The 21,854-nt window shown below is 43.2% G+C and overlaps 1 protein-coding gene across 10 annotated transcripts in view; it reads left to right on the top strand.

Annotated features, from left to right (window-relative positions):
• The window catches only part of pleca (plectin a), a 214,106-nt gene that overhangs the window by 25,835 nt on the left and 166,417 nt on the right, over positions 1–21,854 (top strand). For 3 of the 10 annotated variants that reach the window (XM_014177017.2, XM_014177018.2, XM_045709748.1), the window contains exon 1: positions 5,398–5,874. The exons of the other annotated variants lie outside the window; for them this stretch is intronic. In XM_014177017.2, the coding sequence (XP_014032492.1) occupies positions 5,784–5,874 (91 nt within the window). In that variant the 5' untranslated portion in view covers positions 5,398–5,783. Of the gene's footprint in view, positions 1–5,397; positions 5,875–21,854 lie in introns of those variants that run through there. 10 annotated transcript variants of the gene reach the window in all.

Genomic DNA, 21,854 nt, shown 5'->3' on the forward strand with positions numbered 1-21,854 from the left:
TATATATTGCTGTTGAATATTTATATTCTGTGTGATAGAGGGAAATATGGTTTTGATTGACCAATGTCAATGTGTAGGCTAAAGAAGTGGGCTGAGAGTAATTGATAACATAGTACATACAGAAGTAGACCAGACAGATGCTCATTGAAATTAAATGGTATGACCAGGGCATCTAAAAAAAAAAAAATACATTTTATTTCACCTTTATTTAACCATGTAGGCTAGTTGAGAATAAGTTCTCATTTACAACTGCGACCTGGCCAAGATAAAGCAAAGCAGTGCGACACAAACAACAACACAGAGTTACACATGGAATAAACAAACATACAGTCAATAATTCAATAGAAAAAGTCTATATACAATGTGTGCTAATGAGGTAGGATAAGGGAGTTAAGGCAATAAATAGGACATAGTGGCGAAATAATTACAATATAGCAATTAAACACTGGAGTGATAGATGTGCAGAAGATGAGTGTGCAAGTAGAGATACTGGGGTGCAAAGGAGCAAAATAAATAACTGTATGGGGATGAGGTAGTTGGATGGGCTGTTTACAGATGGGCTATGTACAGGTGCAGTAATCTGTGAGCTGCTCTGAAAGCTGGTGCTTAAAGTTAGTGAGGGAGATATGAGTCTCCAGCTTCAGTGATTTTTGCAGTTCGTTCCAGTCATTGGCAGCAGAGAACTGGAAGGAAAGGCGGCCAAAGGAGGAATTGGCTTTGGGAGTGACCAGTGAAATATACCTGCTGGAGCGAGTGCTATGGGCGGGTGCTACTATTGTGACCAGTGAGCTGAGACTTATAGATGACCTGGAGCCAGTGGGTTTGGCGACGAATATGAAGCGAGGGCCAGCTAACGAGAGCATACAGGTCACAGTGGTGGGTAGTATATGGGGCTTTGGTGACAGAACAGATGGCACTGTGATAGACTGCATCCAATTTGCTGGGGAAGAGTGTTGGAGGCTATTTTGTAAATTACATCACCGAAGTCAAGAATTGGTAGCATAGTCAGTTTTACGAGCGTATGTTTGGATGCTGCCAAACATAAGATGCATTTAGATAAAGGGGGTGGTTATATGACTCACAGGTTTGCAGTCACAATAGCACTGGTCTCGTACATCAGCTGTATGTCTGACAAGCTAGGCCACTGCAACCTTAACTCACAACTACTGGAGACAGGACCGTTTGTTATCCCGCGGCTTTTACAGCTGCCGGCCATACAGGCAAATTAATTTGCCCATAGTAGTACTGTATACAAAAGGCTGTTGTGCAAAGACTGCAGAATAGTCTCCATTTATTGGTAGTGGATAGTTTTCTCAAGTTATTTTTAGCAGAACCACTCTGTACGCTTATATTTTGTTGAGGAGGTTGTCGTGTGGTAGCCTACTTTCCCACAGACATTTCACTGACCTCTGACCCTAGTGGAGCAGGCCTCTTCAATTGACCCCTACATGTCAGAAGTTACTGTAGATGGTTTGGGCTAGTTAAACCAGTTCCTTTTTACGCAAGCCATCGGCAGTCTGTTATATCTCAAATGCTTCACTTTCCAGTTATGCCTGGAATACCAGGCATTTGACCCTGGGGAAATTTACAAGGTTTTGGGAGGTGACTTAATGGTGCCAGTGTAGACAATTATTACCCATTTCCCAACTATGCAGACTTATCTGCATAAATTACACCCCTGGTGGTGTGTGACCTTAGTCAGTGATTAATTATAAGGACACATTAAACACTAACCCTTCCTTCTGGAGTGATGTGACAGAGGACAGGTTCACTGGACAGATGTTTACTGTTGCAAGCATTATGATAAGCATATGAGAGGAATGCAGTGTTAGTGTGGTACCATGGTATCCCATGTCCAAAAACCATCCAGAGTCTTCACTGACGAGATAACTAGTTTAACACTAAGGGGCGGTTTCCCAGACACAGATTTAAGCCTAGTCCTGAACTAAAAAGCTAGCTCAGTGGACAATCTCCATCAGAAAATGATTTTTAGTCAGTACTAGGCCACAGATAGAAGGAGACAGATATCTCACAGAATGTATAAATCTGAAGCATCCGTTTAGAACTTCTCACCACCAAATATGGTGAGGAGAGGAAGTCCAGTGGTGGGAAGTGGGAGAAGATGGAGCTAGCTGAAACTTAGACTTGATCCTTTTGGCAAAGTTTCTAAAAATGTTGTTAAGAAGGAGTGCAAGGGCGATTTGAGTATTGCACACGTGCACTTCACATAGTAGGCGTTCCAAAACGGAAATGTGCAAATACATGCTGTAATGCACCAATAGGATCTCGCTAGCTCAAGCTTGGATCTGCCCACCTCCTTGCTTATTCTGTCCACCGCCTTGCTTATTATGGAGACTGCCCCTATACCTTCAGAGGAGGCATTGCCAAAGAGGTAATTGCCTAGGTTTGTGTACACTACAGTATATGATAGAGAGAATCCTTATTTTGGTGTTTTTCTCAAACATTCTCATAGAATGATTGGAGTAAAAAACTTCAGTCAACATGCTGTAAATGCACTGACATATAAAACATGATTTACTGAAGACCATGACTTGCTCCTCTGAACATTCTGATGTCCAATGAATTATTCATCATCATTTTCAAATAGTTATTTCAACCCTACTAAAAGCACCCCTGTGCTACATGTGAATGAGCCGCTGAGGGATTCTACTAGAAAGTGGTATAAACAAGTAACCATACATCAGAACCTGCAATGTAAGTAGTTTCACACAAGTCAGACCTTCTATGTCCTAAATGGCATACCTGCATAGTGCACTAATTTTAACCAGGGGTAAAAATAAATGCACTTTATAGGGAATAGGTTGTCATTTAGGATGTAGCCCTTCTCTCTGTGCCCACTGGGTCTTAGTCCATCAAGACGTCATAATGTCCACCGCACTGTGTGCCGGAAAAGACATCATAGGGAATCCCATACATACTGTACATAAGTGCAGTGAGGGGGGATTCTGCCGTGCTAACAGAGGCTGCTGACCCATGTAATGCTCGCTGATGCCACAAGAGGACAGTAGCCAAAGCTAAAGTATCTCTAGTATGATTTGTTTGATCTCTGTTCAAGATTTTATGCATCAAAGTGGCTTCAGGTCTCAAAGAAGCCTTGATACCCAGATAGGCATGCTTTGGGGTCGTTTTTCTGTGCCAACCTAACTCAGCTGTAATCTTAAAAATACGTTTCAGGACGGCAACTTCAGCTGTACTACTACTTTAGACTAGATCTACAGTTAATTAAGCAATAAGACCCAAGGGTGTGTGGTATATGGCCCATATACTGTACCACGGCAGGGGGCTGTTCTTAGGCAAAACACAGCGCATGGTGCATGGATACAGCCCTTAGCCATGGTATATTTTCCATAAACCTCTGAGTTGCCTTATTGCTGTTACATGTATAAACTGGTTACCAATGTAATTAGAACAATAAACAAGTAATTTTGCATCATACCCATAGTATATTATCTGATATACAGTACCACGGCTTTCAGCCAATCAGCATCCAGGACCCCAACTACCTTGTTTATAGCATATATAGCCTTACAAACAACATTCCCTTCATTTGCTGTGTGGGGACCATGTCTAGGTAATGAAAGCCAAGCAAAACCTGAGAAACGTATGTAAGTGTAAAGCTTTTCCTTTCTATTAGCGTTCAACCTTCAAGGAAGACATCAACCAGATTTATTACAGAGGCTGTAAAAAAAGTGTGTTGTTACTGAACAGATCAGAAAGAATACATGGCTACAATCAATGAACACTGAGGACAGTGTCCATCTTAAATATTTAGTTTGATCCTCCTGCCTTCTTTTGATGTTTTAAGATAAGACAGTAGAACTACTGTGCTCCATAGCCAATGTAGTTACTGAGGCATGGGAGGGGTAGCTGCCTGGCAGCACAGTCAGTCATGAGGGCCCAAGGCAGGCACTCTAACAAAGGGAGAATCTTCTTCCTCTGAGGTCATAATGACCTTGGTTATCTGGGCTAGGCTACATGTCCTTCAACTAGTTACCTTGCTATGCACTAGGTTAGTGAATCATAATGTTGAAATATTTTCACATACCAGACATGGTAAATATTTTGCAATTAGTACATTTCGGCAGTTGATCTTGTTTACTAGTTTGAACTTGGTGAAGACTTCCTCTCCTAATCACTCTGCTGAATGAAGTCTGTCAGGATGCAGATCACATTGCATCCATATGTGTTTACATACCCTTCACTATAATGAAGTTTTAAGAACACAAATGCACATGCGTGGTTACACACACAAATACACAATACACACACACACACAAATACACACTTACACACACTTACACACACACATACACACTTACACACACACACATACACACACACGAATACACAATACACACTTACACACACACACACACACACACACACAATACACACTTACACACACAAATACACAATGCAAACATACACACACAAGCACCTTGAAGAAGAATGTTCTGTCAGTGCAGTGCCATAATGTTTCCAATTCCTCCTGTATTAGGGTCATTCTAGTACATTTCCTCCTATTTCGCTCTCTCTTTTCCTGATGGAGAGAACTCTGACATGCTTCCCAAGCGCAGTTTCCTTTCAGGAAGGTTCCATTGATGATGCAACATGTCTTGGCATCCACCGTGGCTCTTTTAGTTGTGATGTACAGATTTCTTGAGTCTCTCTGTTTACTATCAAGATCAGGTTTGCACTTTGCATTGGATTTTCCAACAGGCTAAAACTCACAGAGAAGGGCAAAGAAACAAACATTTGCCAATAAAATGGCTATTTAAGTTCATTAACTCTTCACGCACATAGACAAAACATGTATTGTTTTTGCATATCATGTGAATCATTTGTAACTGAGCTGTAGCATGCAATCATGTCGTTTGTTGAAAATGTAGTTTGTTTGGTATCTCTCCATTGTATTTTGGTGCTGCTTCAGTTGCAGCTGAAATTCTTAAATCCAATAACCTTCTGGGGACTTTTCTGAAATGGACAGCATATTGGCATTATCTCTGGTATACTACAGCTACAAGTTGTATCAGGGTTATCATCTTTTGAAGAGGTGTGGTTCTCTGGCATCAGTCTTTATATGTAATCTGTCGTCATCCAGTTCTGGGAAGGTGTGGTGTAGAGTGCTGGGTGTTAAAGCTATGTGTGGATGGGAAGTTGTGATGCATCTGATACCCCTTGTGTGCTCTCTGTTTCCCCTCTGTTAGAGGAACTTGTGTAGCCCCATGTAGCTTAGTCACTTGTTTCTCGTTGAGGTAGCTGTGTGAGTGTCTGTATGGGAGGGGTGGGGGGTTTGACCGACTCTGATTGTGTGGGAGATCTCAGTGTCTGCCTCTGTGCCTTTAAGAGGAGGGCCTGTTGTGTGTGTTGGTATTTCTCAAGCAGAGAGAGGAGGGGAGTGGTGGTGCTAGTGGTCTGGAATCAAATCCACTGCTTTAAAGGGAATAGCCTACATTTACATTTTAGTCATTTAGCAGACACTCTTATCCATAGCAATTAGGTTTTAGCGCCTTGTTCAAGAGCACAGCCTAGTCATCTCAGGGATTCGAACCAGCGCCCTTTTGATTACTGGGCCAACACTCTTAACCACTAGGCTACATGCCGCCCCACTGAGAGAGTGCGCGTGAGAGAAGGAAAGGGGGACCAGCAGATACCACTGTACTTTTAAAAAGTTACTGGACAGCAGACAGTGGGGGGAAAAAAAGAACGATCAGAGGAACGAGAGAGGGTGACCTGACCCTACTACAGTGGCAGCCAGGGCCATGTCCATGTATGATCCAGCCAGCCGGCCAGCCCATGCAGAGGAGCAGAACTATGTACAGGCGTATGAGAACGTCAGGGAGAAATATAAAGGTAAAGACCCCCTCTAATATCCCTGAGTGGCTGGTACAGCGCTAATGACGTGAATTGTAATCACTTCTGTATGTTAGGGTATGTGAGGTACAGGGTTGGTTGGGAGGGGGCGTGTGTGCATGTGTGTGCGCGCGCGCGCGCGTGTGTGTGTGTGTGTGTGTGTGGGCAACTCGGGTAGCTGACTGGCGTTAAGTGGTTCCATATTGATTGGCACAGATGTGGTCTATTTCAGGGCTGCTCGCAGTGCAATGGGAAGCTGCACCTACTGTATTGTTCCTCATCAGAATAGTGGTAAGCTGTTCTACCACAAGTGTGCCGTCAATGTCAATAGTGGTACATTAAGATTCAGCCATTGCAAGTATTTTGTTATTTATACTCTTGTAACATCATTGATCACAATGTATCAGAAGGTAGGCTATACAATGCCCTGTACAGTAGGCCTTCAACTACCCGAGCCATGGCCTGTTCACCCCGCTACCATCTAGAAGGCAGTGACAGTACAGGTGCATCAAAGGGACGGAGAGACTGAAAAACTGCTTCTACATCCAGGCCATCAGACAGTTAAATAGTCACCATTAGCCGGCCTCTGCCCAGTATCCCGGCCCTGAACTTTAGACACTGTTACTAGCCGGCTACCACCCCGTACTCAACCCTTCCACCTCAGAGACTACTGCCATATATGATTGAACACTGGTCACTTTAATAATGTTTACATACTGTTTTCCCCACTTCATATGTATATGCACCTTATTCTAGTCAAAGCTTATCCTCTCAGGCTATGTCAGGTTGGATGGGGAGTGTCGCTGCACAGCTATTTTCAGGTCTCCAGAGATGTTCGATTGGGTTCAAGTCCGGGCTCTGGCTGGGCCACTCAAGGACATGCAGAGACTTGTCCCGAAGTCACTCCTGTGTTGTCTTTGCTGTGTGCTTACGGTCGTTGTCCTGTTGGAAGATGAACCATCACCCCAGTCTGAGGTCCTGAGCGCTCTGGAGCAGGTTTTCATCAAGGATCTCGTTGTACTTTGCTCTGTTAATCTTTCCCTCAATCCTGACTAGTCTCCCAGTCCCTGCTGCTGAAAAACATCCCCCCATATATATTTATATTCCGGACTCTGACCTTGCTCATTGTAATATGTCTATATTTCTTAATTCCTTTCTTTTGAATTTAACGTGTATTGTTAGGTATTAGTGCACTGTTGGTGCTAGGAACATAAACATTTCGCTACACTCACAATAGCATCTTCAAAATATGTGTACCCGACCGATACAATTTGATTTGATCCTTTGTGTCCGGTGAATGGTAACATGAGTACGAGGGATTGATGTTTCTTCCTTCTCGGACCTGCCGAACTTTCCACCAGGGTTGGGGTCAATTCCATAAAAAAATCCTGTCAATTCAGGAAGTACACTGTTAGCAGTTGTTGAGTTTTCTTCAATAATACAGATCCCAAAGCAAATCAGGGGGAGGAAAATAGGTTTATTCAAAGAGATCAAATCATACGGGGAGGTAGATGTTCATGCTCCCCTGTCCTCAGTGATTCTCTCCCATGATTCTCTCTGGTGATTCCCTTCTGTGATTCTCTCCCGTGATTCTCTCCCCAGAACAAAGGGACAGGATGTAGTTTTATAACCCAGCCCTAACCTGTGGTTGACCAATTAGAATTCCTTGCAATAAAACTGGGCCAATGGCCAAATAACAAGTACCCTATTTCAGATTCAATGTATAAACAATTTGGACCAATGAGAACTTGCCTTGTAGCTATGAGTCCCAGACTGAAATTCCTCCCATGTCTCTGACCCATTAACATTAATCCCCTATTACAGGAAAAACACTATTTCCATTGATCATTAGTAATCTATTGACCTCTCGTCGTCTGCATTATGTATTTATCTTCAAAATATTCTTACAACACTGAAACTCCAATTCTCTTCAATGCTTTTCAATGAGGAAAATTTGGAATTGGAATTTGGTTTACTTTCTGAATTGACTGGAATTCAATCAATCAAATGTATTTATTAAGCCCTTTTTTACATTAGCAGATGTCACAATGTGCTATACAGAAACTCTGCCTAAAACCCCGAACAGCAAACAATGCAAATGTAGAAGCATGGTGGCAAGGAAAAACTCCCTAGAAAGGCCAGAACCTAGGAAGAAACCTAAAGAGGAACCAGGCTCTGAGGGGTGGCCAGTCCTCTTCTGGCTGTGCCGGGTGGAGATTCTAAGAGTACATGGCCATTTAAGGCCAGATTGTTCTTCAAGATGTTCAAACGTTCATAGATGACCTGCAGGGTCAACAGGTCAGTACCTCGAGTAAATGTCAGTTGGCTTTTTATAGTCGAGCATTCAGAGGTCGAGACAGCAGGTGCGGGAGAGAGAGAGAAAGAGAGAGAAAGAGACGAAAACAGCAGGTCCGTGACAAGGTAGCACGTCCGGTGAATAGGTCAGGGTTCCCTAGCCACAGGCAGAACAGTTGAAACTGGAGCAGCAGCACGACCAGGTGGACTGGGGACAGCCAGGAGTCATCAGGCCAAGTAGTCCTGAGGCATGGTCTCAGGTCCTCCGGGAGGAGAGGGAGAGAAGGGGGAGAGAGAGAGCGAGAGAATTAAAGGGAGCATTTTTTAATTCACAGGACACCAGATAAGACATGAGAATTACACCAGATATAACAGACTGACCCTATCTCCCCTGCACATAGACTATTGCAGCATAGATACTGGAGACTGAGACAATTTAAATGGAGTTGACCCCAACTCGGCTGTCCAATGCATCAATCACCTGGGAAAGACTTAAATCCACATTGTTTGCTCCATGTCTGACTGTGATGTATTCCAGATTGCATTATAATAAATCATATGTGTCACTGCAAAGTTCCCACAGTTACTATTCTAAGCATGTGTATTTCAATAATACATTTCAGTGACGTGTTTTCAGTAAGTCAGTAAGAGAATATGTTGTTACTCATCCAGTGCTTTCATGGTGATAAAATCTCTCAGTATACCATCAATTACATAGCCTACCTTTCAACATAACTTTTTTCATACCTTTGGCAATGTTGTTTACATTTGCATCTCCGTAACTTAGAAACAAGTTAAAGTAAAACCTACATGGATCCCATCCCTCCTGCAGTGTTGGCTGCTGTGTATTATTTATATCCTCCCCTGCTTCATCCCAATGTTGGGGAAGAAAGTGATTTCTAAAAATACAGGCCCAATTTGTTATCACAGAGAAAGAGAAGTTCAGTCCACCAGAAAGAGTTGTACAATGCCTTGGCTGGGTTTCTCTCTATCTCAGGAGGCATAGTTACCAAAATGTACTGTATATGAAATGAGAGTATGGATACGTCCCGTATGTCACCCTATTCCCTTTATAGTGCACTACTTTTGAGGAAGTAGATGAATTCACTTTTGGCGAATATGGTGCCATTTGGGACACACACTATCTGCTTTATTAGGAGTGCTGAGCTATGCCTTTATAGACCTTTTAAAAGCGTATACAAAGGCTGTGTGTATACAAAAGTGTGTACAAAGTGTATACAAGAGCCAATGTGTGGGGCCAGTGTGTGACATTGGGATACACATTTCAAAATGGTTTGAAGTTAAAATAAAAAGGATTTTCATGCAGTTCCACATGTGTAGTTAGAGGAATAAAAGTGAATATATGCAAATTTGCCAATAACTCCACCTATACAACAACATAGGCCTAGGACTATACATCCTTTAAAGAGGGTTCATACAGACATTGGCAATTCAAAGTCAAGGGATTTCAATGTTATACAATGGTATAATTAATATAATTGTACATATAGAGTCCCCCCCACATCTCCCAAAAAGCATGCAAAATGTCAAAAAGTAGGCCATTACCTCTTTAAGAATAATTCATTTTTTTAGGCCTTGCACATGCATTGAGATTAAAATTATTATTACATTCTAGAATATATGTGGACATTGCCTGACGAAATAGATTGGATTCATGGTGATTTTTCTGTAGTCTGTGGCTAACACAGGCACACATAGGAAATCCATAAACAGCGGTAGCATTAATCTCACCATTAGAATCTCACCATCGTTGTTTTTATAATGAGAAAGCGACCAAAAACCAGGTTCCTTTCTTAATGGAAGGATTTGTATGGAAAGCCAAGTTGAAGCCAACATTAGATGTTGTTGTCCTCATAATAACCGCACGTGGTTTTACCGCAACACTCTTCAATTTAAGTGGCAGGAAACAAACAAAAGTGAGAAAAAAAAAATCTAAAATAAAATCACAGATAATTATAAGAGACAGTGGCGACCAGTCATTCAGGGCAGGTGGGGTCTAGCTCAGTGCTTTCTGTAATGGTGGGGCAGCCAGCGGAAAATACGTAGCGTAGGGGTTGGTAATGTTCTCTAGTTGCACCTTGATTGGTTCAGTGTTCGGTCACTCATGGGATACTACATCACTGCAAATATACGGGGAGAGCGCAAAAATTCAAGCCCCTTGGGTGCTGCCATAGTTACATTAGAAGTGCCCATCCAAGAAGGCTCAAGGTCATTGGCTTCCGTTTTGAGGAGAATACATTGCCACCGACGCGGCCCGCTACCAAAGACTGTGGGCTCTCCTTCTCTGTGACCGACATGAGTAAGACATTTAAACGTGTTAACCCTCGCAAGGCTGCTGGCCCAGACGGCATCCCTAGCCGTGTCCTCAGAGCATGCGCAGACCAGCTGGCTAGTGTGTTTACGGACATATTCAATCTCTCCCTATCCCAGTCTGCTGTCCCCACATGCTTCAAGATGGCCACCATTGTTCCTGTAACCAAGAAGGCAAAGGTAACTGAACTAAATGACTATCGCACCATAGCACTCACTTCTTTCATCATGAAGTGCTTTGACAGTCTAGGATCATAGCACCTCCACCTTACCTGTCACCCTAGATGCACTTCAATTTTCTTACTGCCCCAATAGGTCCACAGATGATGCAATCGCCATCACACTGCACACTGCCCAAGGAATACCTATGTAAGAATGCTGTTCATTGTCTACAGCTTATCATTCAACACCATAGTACCCTCCAAGCTCATCATTAAGCTTGAGGCCCTGGGTCTCAACCCCGCCCTGTGCAACTGGGTCCTGGACCTCCTGATGGGCCGCCCCCAGGTGGTGAAGGTAGGAAACAACATCTCCACTTTGCTGATCCTCAACACTGGGGCCCCACAAGGATGCGTGCTCAGCCCCCTCTTGTACTCCCTGTTCACCCATGACTGCGTGGCCATGCACACCTCATCAGGTTTGCAGATGACACAACAGTAGTGGGCTTGATGACTTTAAAAAATATCTATATATTTTACGCCTTTTTCTCCCCAATTTCGTGGTATCCAATTGGTAGTTACTTGGTAGTTATTGGTAGTTACTGCAACTCCCGTACGGATGCGGGAGAGAGAAGGTTCGAGAGCTGTGCATCCTCCGAAACACAATCCAACCAACCAAAGCTGCACTGCTTCTTGACACAATGCCCACTTAACCCGGAAGCCAGTCGCACCAATGTGTCGGAGGAAACACCGTGCACCTGGCGACCGTGTCAGCGTGCACTGCACCCAGCCCACCACAGGAGTCGCTAGTGCGCGATGGGACAAGGACATCCCTGCCGGCCAACCCTCCGCTAACCCGGACGACGCTGGGCCAATTGTGCGCCGCCCCATGGGTCTCCCGGTCGTGGCCAGAGCCTGGACTCGAACCCAGAATCTCTAGTGGCACAGCTAGCACTGCGATGCAGTGCCTTAGACCACTGCGCCACTCAGGAGGCCCTTAGGCTTGATTACCAACAGCGACGAGACAACCTACAGGTAGGAGGTGAGGGCACTTGAAGTGTGGTGTTAGGAAAACAACCTCTCACTCAACGTCAACAAAACAAAGGACATGATCGTGGACAGCAGAGGGAGCACCCCCCTATCCACATCGACAGGACAGCAGTAAAGGTGGAATATTTTAAGTTCCTCTGCGTTCATATCACGGACAAACTGAAATGGTCCACCCACACAGACAGTGTGGTGAAGACGGCGCAAAAGCCCCTCTTCAACCTCAGGAGGCTGAAGAAATTTGGCTTGTCACCTAAAACCCACAAACTTTTACAGATGCACAATTGAGAGCGTCCTGTCGGGCTGTATCACAGCCTGGTAGGGCAACTGCACTGCCCACAACCGCAAGGCTCTCCAGTATATACATCTCAGCAATCTACACACAATACACCATAAAGACAAAGCGAAAACAGGTTTAGACATTTTTGCAAATGTATTCAAAATAAAAAACAGATACCTTATTTAAATCAGGATTCTGAACCTTTGCTATGAGAGTCGAAATTGAGCTCCGGTGCATCCTGTTTCCATTCCATCTACCTGTGGTAATTTCAATTGATTGGACATGATTTGGAAAGGCACACATCCGTCTATATAAGGTCCCACAGTTGACAGTGCAAGTCAGAGCAAAAACCAAGCCATGAGGTCGAAGGAATTGTCTGTAGAGCTCCAAGACAAGATTGTGTTGAGGCACAGATCTGGGGAAGGGTACCAAAACATTTTGCAGTGTTGAAGGTTCGTAAGAACACAGTGGCCTCCATCATTCTTAAATGGAAGCAGTTTGGAACCACCAAGATTCTTCCTAGAGCTGGCCGCCCAGCCAACTGAGCAATCGGGGGAGAAGGGCCTTGGCCAGGGAGGTGACCAAGAACCCGATGGTCACTCTGACAGAGCTCTAGAGTTCCTCTGTGGAGATGGGAGAACCTTCCAGAAGACAACCATCTTTGCAGCACTCCATCAATCAGGCCTTTATGGTGGAGTGGCCAGATGGAAGCCACTCCTCAGTAAAAGGCACATGACAGCCCAAGACTCTCAGACCATGAGAAACAAGATTCTCTGGTCTGATGAAATCAAGATTGAACCTGAATACCTAGCGTCACATCTGGAGGTAACCTGACACCATCCCTACGGTGAAGCATGGTGGTGGCAGCATCAAGTCCGTCAAGACACAAACCATGATAAAGGATTGATTTTTTTTTAAATCAACTCGGGAACTGTATTGAATAGAGCTATGATCCCCCTTATATCTTAATGAAATGACATGAAAAAAGATGACGGATTATCATCAATATCTTATCAACAGCTCTAACATTTTGCCCAGTGTAGGAAATCCTCACTGGTAGACCTAATAAGCAAGACTGATTTTGGATCAGCTCTCCCCCCCGCCTATGACACAAGTGTGTTGTTTCATGCCTCAGTGGGATTGATCAGTCTGCCAGGATCAGACTTCCTGTTCCTCTGGATCTTGTTGGTCATTGGTGGAGAGAGACGATGTAGGATTAGAAGCAATTGGACCAAGTCTTTCGCCATGATATCGACTATTCTCCTTGGTGCTCTGATACTGGTATTGTTTTTGAGGCACTTACCATACAGCAGGGTTTTCCAAGCTCCTGGGGTCCTGGGGCTTCCCAGGGATGCACATTTAGTTTTTTGCCCTAGCACTACATAGCTGACTCAAATAATTAAAGCTTGAAGATGAGCTGATTGTTTGAGTCAGCTGTGTAGCGCTAGGGCAAACCAAAACATGCTCCGGGGGGGGCTGCTATGTTCGAGCTTTGGAAACCCTGCCATACAGTATCTCCCTTCAAGGCATCATTGTCATTCAGCGGTATGCACAGTTTTGTATATTGGGGGGACTCATGTTTTTGTATGTCAGTCTTGTCCAGTCATTATAGTCTAACTCTCTTCCATTTACAGTGATCTGGCACATGAGGTAATGTTGCCAATTGGACCGATGAAGCGGTAGTTTACTACTCTCCCTCTGTCATAATAATAACTGCTGTACTGTTTAATTAGTGTTGAACACGCTGCTTTGCTTTAAATACTCCTAACCAATATATCTTGTGAGAGCAGTCAGTCAGTCTCAATTATTCTAGGTTGAAAGGCACAGACCTGTTAGTCAACTGAGGTCCATGTGAATGAAATCTTATTTGGGAAGATTTAAGTCTCTTCAATGTTAGCTTATGTCTGATTACATGTTTAAGAAAATAACGATTAGAACAGTAGAGCCTCTAGGCGTGATATTTACCTTAAGACAAACTTGTTTAGATATGTGATTAGTTGGCGCTCTGGTCTGTATTGATGGCCACCCTAATTTTGTATTTGCGGGTTTTCAACGACATCAGTACAGTCTGTAGGCGTGTTATTTATGTCTTATTACATGATTTAAGAACAATTGATCAATGAGAACAGTAGTCTAGGCATGCTATTTACTTGTAGATTTCAGTATCTTCAATGTTAGTTTGTCTTATTTCATGTTTAATAACAGTACAGTCTTCAGGCTTGGTATTTACCTTTATCTATAGAACAGTAAATCTTAAGTACAACAATCCCCTTGTCAAGCCTGTTGCAATGTGACTAATACTACAGTACTGCATCTCCAGCAAGCTGGTATTGTTTTAACAGTAGACATGCATCGCCGCCCCTCAGGTGTTCAGGCCGACTTGCTAAACTGTAATTTGTTAACTTGTTAAACTACAATTAAGTTTTTTCTTGCCACCCAAACCTGATTTCAAATAACTCACAACTATCACCTGGAAGGCAAGGTAACTATAGAGCAAAATGATTCCTGCAGTTCAAATATTAGGCTAATCAACTCCTAAAGTAAGTCCAGTAGTTCACTACTGCACCCCGAACATATGCTGACCCAAACATCTTTAGTCCCTGGCTTGCATGCCATCTCGGGTGGACTCCGTCCCTCAGGAAGTTAGTGAGCTCATCTCATCTCCCACCATGCCTCAGTTTCAGTCATGTCTTTTTAGCCCCCAGATAAACCACGACCAGGGTGAAGAGGACAAAGGATGTCCTGTCACCCCCACTGATTGTACAGATCTTCGTTTGCTTAGTTCTAAAAATCCCACCTAGATTTTTGAATACCCAAAACAGTCTGGTGCAAAACACTGCTGTTAGACATTCTGGTTTGAGTTTGGACTGTGAATTAGGCTATGTGCATGTAAATAGCAAAAGGGATTATTTTGTAATATTAAAGGGATCGATAGGTTTGTATGGTTGTGAATAGAGGTCGACCGATTATGATTTTTCAACGCCAATGCCGATTATTGGGGGACCGAAAAAAGCCGATACCGATGAATTTTTTTAAGAATTTTTTTTTTGTATTTTTTTTTTTTTATTGTTATTTAAAAAAAATACCTTTTTTATAATAATGACAATTACAACAATACTGAATGAACACTTATTTTAATATAATACATACAATCAATTTAGCCTCAAATAAATAATGAAACATGTTCAATTTGGTTTAAATAATGCAAAAACAAAGTGTTGGAGAAGAAAGTAAAAGTGCAATATGTGCCATGTAAGAAAGCTAACGTTTAAGTGCCTTGCTCAGAACATGGGAACATATGAAAGCTGGTGGTTCCTTTTAACATGAGTCTTCAATATTCCCAGGTAAGAAGTTTTAGGTTGTAGTTATTATAGGAATTATAGGACTATTTCTCTCTATCCGATTTGTATTTCATATACCTTTGACTATTGGATGTTCTTATAGGCACTTTAGTATTGCCAGTGTAACAGTATAGCTTCCGTCCCTCTCCTCGCTCCTACCTGGGCTCGAACCAGGAACACATCGACAACAGCCACCCTCGAAGCAGCGTTACCCATGTAGAGCAAGGGGAACAACTACTCCAAGTCTCAGAGCGAGTGACGTTTGAAACGCTATTAGCGCGCACCCGCTAACTAGCTAGCCATTTCACATTGGTTACACCAGCCTAATCTTGGGAGTTGATAGGCTTAAAGTCATAAACAGCGCAATGCATTGCGAAGAGCTCCTGGCAAAACGCATGAAAGTGCTGTTTGAATGAATGCTTACGAGCCTGCTGGTGCCTACCACCGCTCAGTCAGACTGCTCTATCAAATCTCCACCCTCTCCGAGTTGGGCATCTCCGGCGCGGCCCACGCTTGGATTGCGTCCTACCTGACAGGTCGCTCCTACCAGGTGGCGTGGCGAGAATCTGTCTCCGCACCATGCGCTCTCACCACTGGTGTCCCCCAGGGCTCTGTTCTAGGCCCTCTCCTATTCTCGCTATACACCAAGTCACTTGGCTCTGTCATATCCTCACATGGTCTCTCCTATCATTGCTATGCAGACGACACACAATTAATCTTCTCCTTTCCCCCTTCTGATAACCAGGCGGCGAATCGCATCTCTGCATGTCTGTCAGACATATCAGTGTGGATGACGGATCACCACCTCAAGCTGAACCTCGGCAAGACGGAGCTGCTCTTCCTCCCAGGGAAGGACTGCCCGTTCCATGATCTCGCCATCACGGTTGACAACTCCCTTGTGTCCTCCTCCCAGAGTGCTAAGAACCTTGGCGTGATCCTGGACAACACCCTGTCGTTCTCCACTAACATCAAGGCGGTGACCCGATCCTGTAGGTTCATGCTCTACAACATCCGCAGAGTACGACCCTGCCTCACACAGGAAGCGGCGCAGGTCCTAATCCAGGCACTTGTCATCTCCCGTCTGGATTACTGCAACTCGCTGTTGGCTGGGCTCCCTGCCTGTGCCATTAAACCCCTACAACTCATCCAAAACGCCGCAGCCCGTCTGGTGTTCAACCTTCCCAAGTTCTCTCACGTCACCCCGCTCCTCCGCTCTCTCCACTGGCTTCCAGTTGAAGCTCGCATCCGCTACAAGACCATGGTGATTGCCTACGGAGCTGTGAAGGGAACGGCACCTCCATACCTTCAGGCTCTGATCAGGCCCTACACCCAAACAAGGGCACTGCGTTCATCCACCTCTGGCCTGCTGGCCCCCCTACCTCTGAGGAAGCACAGTTCCCGCTCAGCCCAGTCAAAACTGTTCGTAGCTCTGGCACCCCAATGGTGGAACAAGCTCCCTCACGACGACAGGACAGCGGAGTCAATCACCACCTTCCGGAGACACCTGAAACCCCACCTCTTTAAGGAATACCTAGGATAGGATAAAGTAATCCTTCTAACCCCCCCCTTAAAAGATTTAGATGCACTATTGTAAAGTGGTTGTTCCACTGGATATCATAAGGTGAATGCACCAATTTGTAAGTCGCTCTGGATAAGAGCGTCTGCTAAATGACTTAAATGTAAATGTAAATCATAGACTTTATTATAATATAATAAAAACACAGAAATACAAGCCTTAGGTCATTAACCTCTATGGGCAAGGCGGGACGAATTCGTCCCACCTACGTAACAGCCACCTGAATTCAGTGGCGCGATTTTTGAATCGTTTGAAATACTATTACTTCAATTTCTCAAACATATTACTATTTTACAGCTATTTAAAGACAAGACTCTCCTTAATCTAACCACACTGTCCGATTTCAAAAAGGCTTTACAACGAAAGCAAAACATTAGATTATGTCAGGAGAGTGCCCAGCCAGAAATAATCAGACACCCATTTTTCAAGCTAGCATATAATGTCACAAAAACCCAAACCACAGCTAAATGCAGCACTAACCTTTGATGATCTTCATCAGATGACACACCTAGGACATTATGTTATACAATACATGCATGTCTGTTCAATCAAGTTCATATTTATATCAAAAAACAGCTTTTTACATTAGCATGTGACGTTCAGAAAAAGCATACCCCCGCAAACTTCCGGGGAATTTACTAACAGTTTGCTAAATTACTCACGATAAACGTTCACAAAAAGCATAACAATTATTTTAAGAATTATAGATACATTACTCCTCTATGCACTCGATATGTCCGATTTTAAAATAGCTTTTCGGATGAAGCACATTTTGCAATATTCTAAGTACATAGCCCAGCCATCACGGCTAGCTATTTAGACACCCGGCAAGATTAGCCTTCACCAAAATCCTATTTCCTATAAGAAAAATGTTCTTACCTTTCCTGTTCTTCGTCAGAATGCACTCCCAGGACTTCTACTTCAATAACAAATGTAGGTTTGGTCCCAAATAGTCCATCGTTATATCCAAATATCCTCTGTTTTGTTCGTGCGTTCTAGACACTATACGAATGGTAAATAACGGTCACGCGCATGGCGCATGGCGTGACAAAAAATTTCTAAATATTACATTACCGTACTTCGAAGCATGTCAACCGCTGTTTAAAACCAATTTTTATGCCATTTATCTCGTAGAAAAGCGATAATATTCCGACCGGGAATCTGCAATAAGCTAAACAGCCGAATGAAATTTCTCCACGGGGGCGAATCGTGCACGCGCCTCATTCAATGGTCCTCTGATCGGCCACTTGGATAAGGCGATAATCTGTTTCAGCCAGAGGCTGCCTCGTCATCGTTCAGGTTTTTCCCGGGTTCTGAGAGCCTATTGGAGCCCTGGGAATTGTCACGTTACAGCTAAGATCCTTACTCTTCAATAAACAGATGCAAGATGCACGACTCCTTGTCAGACAGGCCACTTCCTGCATGAAACCTTGTCAGGTTTTTGCCTGCCATAGGAGTTCTGTTATACTCACAGACACCATTCAAACAGTTTTAAAAACTTTAGGGTGTTTTCTATCCAAACCTGAACAATAATATGCATATTCTAGCTTCTGAGTTGGTGTAGGAGGCAGTTAAAAATGGGCACATATTTTTTCCAAAATTCTCAATACTGCCCCCTAGCCCAAACAGGTTAATATGGTTGAATCCGGAAACTATCATTTCGAAAACAAAAAGTTTTTTTCTTTCAGTGAAATACGGAACCGGTCCATATTTTATCTAACGGGTGGCATCCCTAAGTCTAAATATTCCTGTTCAATTGCACAACCTTCAATGGTATGTCATAATTACGTAAAATTCTGGCAAATTAGTTCGCAACGAGCCAGGTGGCCTAAACTGTTGCATATACCCTGACTCTGCATGCAATGAACGCAAGAGCAGTGACACAATTTCATGTTAGCAGGCAATATTAACTAAATATGCAGGTTTAAAAATATATACTTGTGTATTGATTTTAAAGAAAGGCATTGATGTTTATGGTTAGGTACATTGGTGCAACGACAGTGCTTTTTTCGCAAATGCGTTTGTTAAATCATCACCCGTTTGTCGAAGTAGGCTGTGATTCGATGAGAAATTAACAGGCACCGCATCGATTATATGCAACACAGGACACGTTAGATAAACTAGTAATATCATCAACCATGTGTAGTTAACTAGTGATTATGTTAAGATTGATCGTTTTTTATAAGAAAAGTTTAATGCTAGCTAGCAACTTACCTTGGCTTCTTGCTGCCCTCACGTAACAGGTAGTCAGCCTGCCACGCAGGCTCCTCGTGGAGTGCAATGTAAGGCAGGTGGTTAGAGCGTTGGACTAGTAACCAGAAGGTTGCAAAAACGAATCCCGAATCCCCCCTGTACAAGGCAGGTAACCCCAGTTCCTAGGCCGTCATTGAAAATAAGAATGTGTTCTTAATCTGACTTGCCTAGTTAAATAAAGGTGTAAAAAAAAAAAAGATATCGGCAAATTATGAAAACTTGAAATCGGCCCTAATTAATCAGCCATTCCGATTAATCGGTCTACCTCTAGTTGTGAATCACTGTGCTGTGTTTGGACAGCTGACTAGGACAGCAAGCAGAGCAGTCCTTCTCCTTCATTTCCAGTCCTTGTCCAAGATCAGTTTCATGCAACATGACCTTGCACTCTAAAATAGTATCCTTTAAAGACCTCAACTATGAAAAGAAATGCATACACTGTACTGTTCAATAGACAGATATGGTATGTCTCATTCAGTGAACACACACACATATACAAGCATGCACACCTACAATATAGCATACACTCACACCTGTTCGTCATAGGAAAGGAGAGCACTCTCAGATCCTGTTGGCACTGCCACATTGTGAGATATGGTGTAAATATTATTGGAGTGTGGTTGTGACTAACAATCAGAGCAGTTTATTAGAAGCTATTTACCAGTGAAAATGAATGTAGGCCTGATTTATCTAGTTCCAGTCTCATTCCCAGCTGGGTGTCCATGTCTGTCAAGCTACAGTATACCATAATACTTTATTAGCTTGCTTGTGGTCAGCCTGAAAGTTTCATATTACTCAGTGTGTACTGTATTTACTGTACCCTATGGGAGTCTTTAGGTGAAATGCTTCAGGCCTCTAATGGGTGGTTGTATGGACCCCACAGTGGGAGCAATTGCTGTATACCGGCAATCATTCAATGTGATCTAATGAGAGTGCATCCATGTGGACAATGTGCTGCCCATTTGTCTCCAATTGCTCACCAAAAATTGACTGTGCGTGACAATCCTTCCTGTCCATTTGAGACCAAGTTAGCTGTTGAAATCAGTGTTTCCCCTAAATGTAGGCGGGGTGCAAAAGCCCCCAAAGCAACATCCGGGCCACTTGGCACTAAAACTGTTGATTGAAACCAATGAATGACGACCAAACTTTTTTAGTTTGGGGGCAACTGAGTTAGCCTGGCCTCACTGGTTGAATCATTGTTTGGAAAAGAAGTGAGGATATGTGACATTTAAAGGCTATTTTCTTGTAGTCCTCTCCTCCCACATTGCTATGGCTTTGGAAGCAGTCCTAGTGGATATTAGCTATTGCTTGAAGGGGACATTTTCAGTAATAGAATTGTATTCTTTCTCTATCTGGACTGAAAACTGTTGTTTTGCAGGGAGGAGAGTGACTGCATCATTCGTCTTTGTGAGATGTTGAAAGCACCGAGCTGTCTGATCAAATGACTAGCACACAGCTCATACACCCATGCATACCCCACAAAACATGCCACCAGGGGTCTCTTCACAGTTCTGAAGTCCAGAACAGAGACTCTGGAAAACGCACAGTACTACTTGCAAGCAGTAAAATCAGATTTAAGAAAAACAAAGTACGCCTTATGGAACAATATGCACTGTGAAGACACACACACACACACACACACACACACACACACACACACACACATTTACATTTACGTCATTTAGCAGACGCTCTTATCCAGAGCGACTTACAAATTGGTGCATTCACCTTATGATATCCAGTGCAACAACCACTTTACAATAGTACATCTAGATCTTCTTGTTTTTGGAGGGGGGGGGTTAGAAGGATTACTTTATCCTATCCCAGGTATTCCTTAAAGAGGTGGGGTTTCAGGTGTCTACGGAAGGTGGTGATTGACTCCGCTGTCCTGGCATCGTGAGGGAGCTTGTTCCACCATTGGGGTGCCAGAGCAGTGAACAGTTTTGACACACACACACACACACACACAGGCACTCTACGCACATTGTTGTATTATACATTTTGTAGATATGTAGTGTTAGAGTAGTGTTGTACTGCTGTTTTATAAAATAAATGTATGATGTAATTACCTTGTTTGGACCTCAGATAGAGTAGCTGCTGCCTTGGCAGCATCTAATGGGGGATCTGTACCCCTTTCCTGCAGTTAAAGTCACCAGCAGCGTACCACCGCTGGCTTACCTCTGAAGCTAAGCAGAGTTGGTCCTGGTTGGTTCCTGGTTGGCCAGTAGGAAGCATTCTTTCCTCTGGACCCCAAAAATATATAATTTTATTTAATTAGGCAAGTCAGTTAACCTCTATGGGCTATAGCGTCCCACCTACTCAACAGCCAGTGTAATCCCGTGGCGCGATATTCAAATACCTCAAAAATGCAAAAACTTAAATTTTTCAAACATGACTATTTTACACCATTTTAAAGACAAGACTCTCGTTAATCTAACCACACTGTCCGATTTCAAAAAGGCTTTACAACGAAAGCAAAACATTAGATTATGTCAGCAGAGTACCCAGCCAGAAATAATCAGACACCCATTTTTCAAGCTAGCATATAATGTCACATAAACCCAAACCACAGCTAAATGCAGCACTAACCTTTGATGATCTTCATCAGATGACACCCCTAGGACATTATGTTATACAATACATGCATGTTTTGTTCAATCAAGTTCATATTTATATAAAAAAACAGCTTTTTACATTAGCAT

The sequence above is a fragment of the Salmo salar genome, chromosome ssa27 (genome assembly GCF_905237065.1).
Source record: "Salmo salar chromosome ssa27, Ssal_v3.1, whole genome shotgun sequence".
Classification (NCBI taxonomy): Eukaryota; Metazoa; Chordata; class Actinopteri; order Salmoniformes; family Salmonidae; genus Salmo; species Salmo salar.